Source organism: Quercus lobata, chromosome 9, assembly GCF_001633185.2.
Source record: "Quercus lobata isolate SW786 chromosome 9, ValleyOak3.0 Primary Assembly, whole genome shotgun sequence".
Taxonomy (NCBI): Eukaryota; Viridiplantae; Streptophyta; class Magnoliopsida; order Fagales; family Fagaceae; genus Quercus; species Quercus lobata.
Window position 1 is genome coordinate 1,133,406 of NC_044912.1, and position 11,103 is coordinate 1,144,508.

Sequence of the window (11,103 nt, forward strand, 5' to 3'; positions counted from 1 at the left end):
GGTCTAAGTATATCAAGTAATATTCCATCTAGCTACAAATTTAGGGTTTTCTTTTTCTTTTCTTTATAAATACATACAAAAGACTACTTAGAGATAGGTCTAGCCGTCTAGGTTAAGAAAAGAAGAATCATGGTACAATGTTGTCAACTCCAATTTGCTTTGAGGGGTCGAAGCTATGATTTTGTGGGTGGTCTTGTCGAAATGACTGATCTTGTGGTGGAGTAGTGGATGATAGAGATGGATTATAAGAGTACCATTTAGAGCAGAAAAGATAATTAAAGAAGTTGATGAGGCTGAGTGCAGCTAACAACCAATAAAAAAGATCAAGCCTATCCTTGTTGAGGTCATTTTCACTAAGCCATCCACCACTTGAAGAACTTGAGGTAATTTTGTTCACTAGGGAAACAAGGAGTGAGCTTAAAAAGAAGCCAAATGAGTATGAACAGTAAGTCATGGCAGTTAGAAATGATTGCATTCCTTCCAAGGACTGCTTGTAGAAAAACTCTATTAGCCCCACAGCAGTGAACATCTCTGACAGCCCAAATATAAGAAACTGTGGAGCAATCCAAAAGATCGACAGAGTTTCATTCAGATGTAAAGCTACATTTCTTCTCTTTTTCTCAACCATTGCAGCTGAAACCATAGAGAAAGTAGCAATAAACAGCCCTATGCCAACCCTTTGTAGAGGTGAGATTCCTGAGTCCCTTCCTGTGAATCTTCGTGCAATTGGTACAAAGACAGTTTCATACAGAGGGACAACAAAGATTAGCAAAATGTAAGGGATGGATTGAAGAGAAGCTGGAGGGATGTGGAAGCTGCTTGAGATCCGGGTATTCATCGTGCTCCCTTGCTGGACTGAAAACGTTTGGAGCTGTGCCAAAATGGTGTTAAAGATGATGGTGCACGCAAATATGGGAATAACTGAGATGATTATCTTCACTTGCTCCACTTGGGCAACTGTGCAAAGTCTCCATGAACTTTCACTTCCATCTTGAATTCTAATGCAGGCCTTGTCAAGGAATCTGCAATATCATGATTCTCTTAGAGAATATATATTTACATTTTAATAAAAACAAAACTAGAATTAGGGGTGTTAATATTTGACCAAACTTGCGAATACAACATGAACTCAACACGGTTTACTGTGGGTTAGTGTTGGTTTTTAGCGGGTTTGGGTCATAAACGGGTCGATCTGAACGCGACACGATAAGAAACGTGTTATAAGCGGATTAACCTGTGTGACCCACAATAAACATATTTGACATGTCAATTTATTCGTGTCAACTCGAAATGACACATTTAACACAACCCATTTAACTCATATAGCAAATAATATTCATTTTATTTTAGATTTGTTAAATAACTTTTATATCCAACCTATATTTTAAACTTAAAAAGAAAAGTGACTAATTACAAAAAATTACAAATGATATAATTAGAAATTGAAATGGGTTGGAAACTTGAAGTGTATACACTACTTTTGGGATGTAAAAAAAAAAATATATATATATATATTTCTAGATAGATATTATATTTAATATTAAGCAGATTGAAATGGGTTGTATCACATTCACATCAACCCAACACAACCCGTTTACTAAGTGTGTTAAGTGGGTTGGGTCAAGTCAACCAGTCTTATTAATAGGTCGAGTTAGGGTTGAAGGATCATTACATGATTATTAAATGAGTTGGGTTCGGGTTGAGCCATTTGGTTGAACACTCCTATCTCGACACGATACGAACCCAACACGCTAACCTGAATTGACACTCCTAACTAAAATCTAAATTATACCCTTAAATATGGATTAATTGTCATTTTCATTTCTAAAAGTTAATTTTTTGTCAATGTAATCCTTAAAAGTATATTGTTCTTGTTAAATTGGTCATCCCATCCATTGTTGTCTATAAAATTGTCAATATTCATGTATGTGATATGAGGTGGATTGTTGGACCTTTAAGGGAAATTTTATAGACGCCAATGGACATAGAATATAAAAGAAATGTTCAAGTTTAAGGACTGAAATAACAAAAAATAAAACTTGAAGGACTGAGAATTTACCCAAACTTGGTGTAATTTGGATTTTGGCATAATAACATACATTATATAACCAAAGCAAGAATTCCCTGTTTAAATTTGAAACAATCCCTGTTTCATGCAGGGCAAGACATCTTCACAGAAATCTAGTATGGTAATCATCAAATATGTTCTGTCTTACCTGAGCTTTTCGGTGTGGAGGAGACTATTGATGTTAGGTGACGTAGCAAAAATATGGTTCGGTACATTGTTTTGGCTTCCATGAAGCATCCCACTATTTGAAGGGCAGATTTGCTTTCTCTTTGTAAATGCAGCAACAAAAACCTGACAAGGAGAATACTTAACAAATCAAGCACTTACATTTTAATAAACAACTAGGGGTCACTTCCAAATCCCTACCTAAAGTAGACCGTATTATTTATATGAAAAAGGATAGGACAATACAAAAATTTATTATAGTACTTACTTAAACAAGAATTATCAAACATAGCTACATGTAATTGTATTTTGCAAAGCCAAAAAACTTCCATTCTTGTTCTTTTAATCTACAAAGTTAAACCAAAGCTATTCTCTCTGAATGGCCATATTAATTATATAAACCATCTGACCCTAAAATGAACGTATTTTGTAAATTGAACCAACAGAGAGTACCTGAGTTAGAACCTACAATTCGTCATAAAACATTTTTAAGAAAAAGGACAAAAAGGAAATCTCATCATATGACATATAAGCATCGACAACTTTATTCCTTTTTGCCTTTTGATTTATCATTTTCGAATTAATTAATCAAAATTAGTTAGCCGACAATCGATTACAAAAATATAATGCTTAATGAACATGGATTTCGAGGAATAGCTTAAAAGAAGAATGGTTTCTAACTATCCAAAAGTTGAAGCAAAAGAATCTGCATAAAGGCCTTTATATTTAAGTTAAAAAAGTGACGGTGTACTACAAATTTTACCATATATATTTAGAGTTATTTATTTATTATGTTGTTTAAATGATACCAATTATATTTATTATCAAGTCAATTTCTAACTTGTTATAGTAAAATTGATAGTAATTTTAGTATCTTTAAAGAAAATAATAGTAGTTAGAATCATTAGAGATTACTTGAGCAATTGGGATGAAGATACTTCCGCGGGGTGGCGTGTTCCTGTAGACAAGCGTACCCGAAATCAAGCTGATCATTCCTATTGCCATGGCAGCTGCAGAGACTCCAAATCCAACATCCATTCCAGAATGAGTTTGGACCCAAACCAACACAGTAAGAGCAATGAGCTCCCCTATGCAGAAGGCAAAGTAGGCAGCATTGAAGTAAGTAGAGAGTGTCTTGGATTGCTTGGAGTAATTTGTTCTGAATTGGTCAGCCCCATGAGAGATTATATTGGGTTTTAAACTACCACTTCCTAAAGCCACCAAGTAGAGTGCAACAAAGAATATCAATGACTTGTAACCCTTTGCCTCCTCACACTGGCCTTCCTCCAATATCATGTTGCATTTTGGTGGCCTTAGTTGTGGAATATGGGCTTGAACAGCAAGTAGTATAAAACCCTGTCACATAATTAACACAAATTAATATTTATTATTATATATAATTTGTTAAAATGAATACAATATATAATTAAATAAGATCTACTGGCTAGCATTTTGTACTGTGGAATATTCTTTTTTTTCCCTTTCGATGCAGCAAACCAATGGGCTTTAGAACAAAAACCATCATTGATACATTCATCTTTATGTTTTTTACAGAAGTGAAATGAAAAGAATCTCAAACTTTATAATTCATAATTAGATAAGGTTGCAGAGATGTTAAATAGAGATATACTGAGATCTCTAGAGAGACAAGAATCTGTTGGGCAGTATAAGAAAAAGAGACATGTCAGAGAAAGGGCTTACAGAGAGCTCCACAAAGCCAAAGATCAACATGGTCCAGAAACTCCCAAGATAAGAATCGGAGAGGAACCCACCAAGGAGTGAGAGGAGGAAGACTGTCCCTACAAAGTTTGTTACTATGTTTGCAGACTTTGACAGAGGAAAGTGCATGTCATTGATTACGTAAGTTATCAGATTGTTCCCAACAGCAGCAATTGCCATCATCTCGAATGCTTGGAGACCTGCAGTGTGACCCACAGAAATCAAGCATATGTATGTACTTATTTTTCATATAGAGAACATCAAAATGAAATGAAGGATATCCTACATAACATTTATATCAATAAAATCTAAACTCTGATATTTATTTCTTTCTAACTATTGTACTACGACACTTGAAGAATAGTATAAGTGTTTAAAATGGTACTTCTAACTTTAAGCAAACGTAGAGATTAGATTTTGTAGGCATACAACTACAAGGCCAAGCAACATATATGAAAGAGAGAGAGAGAGAGAGTATGCATGGTGCACATGGAAGAATAGTATTAAAACAACACAAAAAAAGAAAGATCGAGGAGATCGAAGACCTAGGACAAAAACAGCAGCCGTCATTCCACCATGCTTGTTAGGCTTGCAGGGTCTGCCTCTCCAATCAACAGAGGTCTCCTCCACCAACACAGACTCATTAGGCATGTCAATGGCATCTCCTTTTTTTGTCTTCTCCACTCTTTCCACCATTCTTTCTCCTTAATTAATTTGTCCTTTATCTAAATACAAATTTTTCTTTCCTTGTCTATACTATCTGTCACAAAGATACTTTAATTAGTATTGTTGAAACTTGGAACTTGAGGGACTACTTCTTTTGTGATTTTGGGACAAGTGAAGAAAGTGGCATGGGTTGGCCTTATATTTATAATGATTTTCCATCCAACAATATTCCTCGTGGCCGATCTTTTCAACTCCTCGTCAAGTTGACTAATTAGGCAGTAGTGGAGGTGGCAGCCTGGCCCCCATTACCATTAGGCTCAAAACTAATTAAGCATTAAGCAATATTGCAAAAAATGCTTAAATGCAAGTCAGCCTCCTTTCCCCCACAAATCACAATCACCACTTCGGTTTTAATTGGTATTATACATACATATATCTATATTTTGATAGTATTTGATAATTACATTTGAGTTTGACACTTATATATATATATATATATATATAGCAATATATAGTAGCAACTAGCTTGAAAGAAATCTTTTGTTTATATATAAACTCCTCCCAACCAAACCCATATCCAGCATCCACCATCAGATATATGGTAATTCCTTCAGGCCCGGGTACCATAGACCGTACTTAATTTTGTCGTCGAGCACTATATATATCCACCGATGAATCATGATAGTTCTAGTTGGCCTGACGTATTGTTTCTCAAACTTGGCCCACAAGTCATGGAGTGGAGCATTGAAACCACTTCTTTGTGCTCTTCCAGTACTCGTAATTACTTCTCATCAAAAGGATTTTTTTTTTTTTTTAAATATTTTGCTTTAACACTGTGCTATCCTTGCTTAAATCAACATCCAATCCGTGCCTACAAAATCTTCTTGTGGTCAAGAATTGAATGATCTAGGATATGGTGCTAAGCAATTGATCGGTGAACCACTATTTTTTTTTTTCTTAAACTCATAGTCAATTAAAACTTGACTTCATTTAGAATGCATATATTGTTCAGCTTTTGGTGATGCAAGCCTTTATGAATGGCACTATGGCAGAACCTTTTTTTTCTAATCTACCAAAAGCAATTTGGAAAATTTCTAAGAATCATTGATTACCAATTTATATTATATTAACATTTGACTGACGCGTGAGAAAATGAAGTAAATTAGGAACTTTGAAACTATAAAGTCTTAATTATTATGAATAATGTTAGAGATACAAATTATTTTACAAAAAATTTTACAAATTGATAATGTGGTGAGTGAAAAGATTTTACAAATTGCTGATGTAATAAGTGATTATTGATAAATAAAAAAGTAATATCAATGACGAGTTTAGATGAAAACCAATAATAGGTTGGTCACATCAACTTTATGGCTGTAGCATTACTTAATCATTATAATTAACCTCAATGAAGTTTCTGTAGTATTTTTCCAAAAATTTCGCAAGTTGACTTAGATGCATAAGTAATTATAGCAAGATAATGCTTATAAATTTGTATTGAATATATTATTTTCTATATGACACTATTATTATTATGTAGGGTCTGAATTTGGGGCCCAAGCCCAACAGATATGGAGTCTTAGTCCAAAGGGCCCTGAAACAATGAATTTGTAGAAAGTGAGTTACAAAACCGGACCTTAGCAAAGTAGATAGAGGCTAAGGTTAGGATACACAACACTTGGACACAAGAAGATCCTGTTAATGTCCAAATATTCTCAGTCTGAGGGGATGAGATAGATATTTGGAGGTTCTTCCTTTAAATTTTCCCAGTCCCCTTTTCTCATGAGGACTCCCTTTCTTATATAACCTCCTTGAAGCCATCGTAACCTTACACTTGTTGATTATCTAGACTCCCACTTAAGTGCTTGTCCCATCGGACACCCCCTCCACCTTACTGTGAGTTGTGGTAGCCAAGGCAGCACTGTTCACAGGTTTTCTCCACATTAATGTGGCCAGAAAAGTAGCTGCAACGCATTTAATGTGGTAGCTGCAGCCTCTCCTTGGGCATCTTTCGTTTCCTTCTTTACCACAGGTCTGTAGGACTTGTCCTTGCTACTAGTGTTCGTTGGGGTGGATCCTTTTGGTAGGCAGAGTGTATGTTGAGCCATACTCATCACGTTCAAGGAGACATTTCTTCTCGGACTGCTCTTTAAGTGACTTTAGGCCTACGAGAACTGGACTGGGACCCCTTTTGATATCCACGTCCTCTCCTCGGACATAGTTGACCATCCCGTATGAGGCCCAAGGTCCATTGTATGATTTTGAGCCCGTAGGCCTTTGCCCCTACAATTTATTATTTTGAAAGAAAGAGCTTCTTGTGCAAGTAATGGTTAAACTTAAATCGTAGACTTAAGGGGTTCCTACGTCGAGCATGATTGCATTTTTTGACAAGTTTGCTGGATAAGATTAACCAAGAATTGAATAATCATGGCAATGAATTATACAATGGAGGGGTTTACATGCCTTGCTTTACCTAAAACCAACGATGCCATATATGAAGGCAAAAATGGATTATCGATATGATGAATATGATTGATTGCACCTGTCTTAAGTGTAAAACTAATAGGGTTAAGACTTAAGAGCCAGCTGGTGGGTACGTACCAAGCCATATATGTACGTAGGCCCCAGAATTAATGTATATTCTATTATTCATTTGAGCTATGTAGGATCTTCAATTCTCAGTTCATAGGTCATAGCTAGCTTTATGTCATCGATCTAGAGATCATTATTATCAACGAAAATCCATTAGAACTAATCTTGATGCTGAGCCTTCTCTCCATAGGAGGGTTTTTTTTTTTTTTTTTTAAGACATTAAGTAAGGTATTAGAGTTGAAAACATGTAATACACAAAATGTGAAATCAGATGACAGAATATCACATGGGTGTACGTTGGTCTGACTTGTTGTGGTTACAGTTTATTTAAATATCATGATCGCCTGTCTGGGATTACACAGTTATGTGAAGAGTGTCTCTCGTGAAATTGGAAGTTGTTAGTTCAAATCTCTGTGTCTTTAATCAAACTCATGTTTTAGACGTTAAAGTAGGCATGTTTTTCATACATTATATATGGTAGGCAGAGAGGATCATGTGACCACTATATATATACATTAATTATAGGACAGAAACGCATGCACTTCATAATGTGGATACAGCTGCTGGGACTATAAAATAATTTAAAATAGTTTTTTTTTTTATTATAATATTTCCGAAAGCTCTAGGGTAACATGTGTTGCTGAAGGCGCACACACAAGCTAGCCATTGGTTGCAACTGTAAGCGTATCTCTTTTGTTTTGCCAAAGGCTGTTAATTTTAATCATACATGCAATGTCTTTAATTAAAATGAGTACATGCACCTGTATTCCAAAACTTCTCAGATAGATTCCAACGCTATTTGCTAGGCAGGTTCCTTGAAGCATGTAGTAGTACGTGGCACAATCCAATTTACAGGATTAATAATATATAAGGCCTTGTTGTTCCAAAAAGGATATAAATTGTTGCTCTTTTCGAAGGATTTAATTGGATCAAAGATTGGAAATTATGATTGGTAATAGTTTATGCTATTAAGGGAATTGACAAACACATCACTAACCGCAACCGGCCTGCCGCCTCACAGAGAGAGAGAGAGAGAGAGAGATGTGGTTCATAGTGTTAAAGACGTCATAGTATGCATTCAAACAGTATCCAAGAAAGAGAGCCAATTGAATTTAGGTTTTTACTTTTAAATTTTTAATTGATAGTGGTGATTCCATCTGAGTAAGACATTGACGCATGGCAGATGCTAGAGTGCGATAAATCCACCTAATTCATTTCAAGCATATGTTAAACGGGAAAAAGAAAAGTTTATGCATTTGAAAATGATGGCAACCATTAAGACTTACAAAAATTAAATGAATTAATCAAGTAGCCACAAATTTGCTTTACTTTATATTTATGTTTTTTTTTTGAAGGCAACTTTAGATTTGATTTATTTGTGTTTAATCATATAATTTGGTTAAATTGCTTTTCCCATGGCGCATCTCAAATAAAAGTCTCAATTTTTTTTTCCCATAATGATTTGATAGTTGAGGGTGGAGAAATTTGAACTCTGAATATTTCTATTGAAAATATCAAAAAATACTAACCAATTGAGTTACAAGGTGCTTGGCGAAAAAGTGACAGCTTAAAAACACTCAATTTTATGGTTGCATAGTCTTCCCTAACTGTTAACCAAAAAAAAAAAAAAAATAGTCTTCCCTAACTTCTGGATGCCATGCTTGAGCAACTGCTAAATCACTAGTCTAAAACTCATGAAAGTGAAATGATTTCTTAATCCCACATTGCTAAAGGTATGTTAGTGTTAGGAATGGAATCATGATCTATCCCTAGTGGGTCAAAGCAAAGAAATAAAGAAGAATAGTACTAAGTACTAACAATAAGAAAAGAAGAATAGGTTGTATGGATTAGCTTAATGTAAGCTCATCGATCAAATTTTATAATGTTATTAATATGATAATCCCATATTAATGAACGCAATCCAAAATTATGTTTTAACAAATAAAATCAATTTCATCGATCTCAAATTTCTGAATTTTGTATGAGGATTTTAAATAATTAGTATATTAACATTTGAAGTTGATAGTACTTTAGTTGGATTCTAAATCATTTGATTTTTTTTCTTTTTCTTTTGAGAAGAGTTGATTGTTTTAATTGACTTTCTCATAATCTAAAAGTCAAATAAACATGATATTTATTATCTCATTATATCTATAGTAATATTCCAACTAAAAAATCAATTCATGTTGGCAAGTAAAAAAGAGTTTAAAAAAAACAACAAAAAATTAATCATATTGTCACAAAGGGTGGATTAAGCTGAATACAAATGGTTCCTCACAAAGGAATCTAGGCCAAGAGGCAAGAAGGTGGAGGGCCAGTAAGTATGAGTATGAGTGCTTTGCCCAAACTTTGAGTGGTTTCCTTTCTCACTAATGCAATTATAATAATGTTCATCTTAGCTTGAGTTGTTTTATATATAGAGGATTGTAAGTGGCTCTTGAGGAAGATTGCTTACACGAGAATCAAACATGCGGGAAGTGAATACTTGCGTTGATGCCTTTGATGTTTTTGGGGAGAACACAAGTTGAATATTGTTGCTTTTGAATTGATGATTTGATGGGCGTTGGTCTCGTCTTATACATTCTATTATTTGTACGTACTTTGGACTCTGTTTTGTTTCGTTTAATGCATAACCTCCTTTTATTCAACACAAAAGGTTTCCAATCTAGAAACTGCTTAAATTTGGTTTGCTTGCACTTTGCAGAATGAGTCTTAGAATATTTACGCTCAAAGGGGGAGACTTCTAAACATATATATTCATTGGTGATTGTCACACATTCAAATCATGATCCCACCCATTTAAAGGTCTATCATTTTAAGCCTTTTTGGATAGAGCAAATGTAGTGGGCGATCCATGGAAGCGTCATGAACAGTTGCTTTGATTCACTTAAGATGTTCGAATATATTTTATAATCCAATTAAGTTACTGACTAAGAGAATGCCACCAAATGTGGTTGGGAATTGGAATGATTTTTGTATGAATGGAAAGAACAATTATCAATTATGGTTTGGTTCTATGTTGCCCGACACATGCATGACAATTCATATATGATAGTGGCAAACATTGAATTTATAGTTCCCGCAAACATTGGCTTTGGCAGCCCTTAAAATCGCCAATATGTGAAGGCCACTTTTTGTTTTGACAACACGCATGGCCTGTAACCCTTTCTACGTAGTATCTACTATCTACTATGAATTGAACTACCTAGCTACTACTTCGTACCTAGATTAAGCGCTTACCATTAGCTTTCTATTTTGTGAAAACAATAAATTTCTTGGAGCCTCTTATGGTCTAGACTGACGCTTTCACTAGGCAGTAGGCACCAGACCACTTAGGTAATTATCCATGGATCCCAAGTGGAAGGTCTAATAATAAATTATTTTTTTTGGTAGACAGGATAACATATTAAAAACTAGGTGGTATCAACCACAATATTACAACCACGATCTTGGGATAAGCCCAGTTTGTCAAAATGTAAAAGGGAAGCAATTATAGAGGGAGGGGACTCAAAAATAACAAAATCATCCTCCATGTTTGCTCCAAATTTTTTGTGAGCGTCCGCACAACGATTTGCTTCTTTACATTGTTATTAATACCGTTTCGGACCCTGTTTCGGTTTGTCCAGTGGAATGGAATATTTCGGTACCGGCCGATTTCGGCGTACCGTTTCAGAGTGTTTCGGGGTTCCTAAAAAATATTTTATATATATTCTTGTAGAACATAAAATTGTCAATTCTAATAAATAAATAACTAAATATCAAATAATACAAATCATTTAGTCTTAACTCTTAAGTCTTAAACATCAATATAACATCAATTTAACATCACACAATAATAAGATTTACAAGTCAATAACTAAATATCAAATAATAACTCCTAAGTTCTTAACCAC

At 34.6% G+C, this 11,103-nt stretch overlaps 1 protein-coding gene across 1 annotated transcript; it reads right to left on the bottom strand.

Moving 5' to 3' along the window:
• On the bottom strand, positions 1–4,692 carry LOC115961049 (protein NRT1/ PTR FAMILY 4.3). Its single transcript, XM_031080098.1, has 5 exons — positions 4,498–4,692; positions 3,935–4,152; positions 3,149–3,589; positions 2,217–2,359; positions 1–1,022 (listed from the first exon to the last, which is right to left on the bottom strand). Exons 1-5 carry the CDS (start codon positions 4,646–4,648, stop codon positions 128–130), a joined length of 1,848 nt encoding a protein of 615 aa, XP_030935958.1. The 5' UTR covers positions 4,649–4,692; the 3' UTR covers positions 1–127.
• Between the last annotated feature and the right edge of the window lie 6,411 nt (positions 4,693–11,103).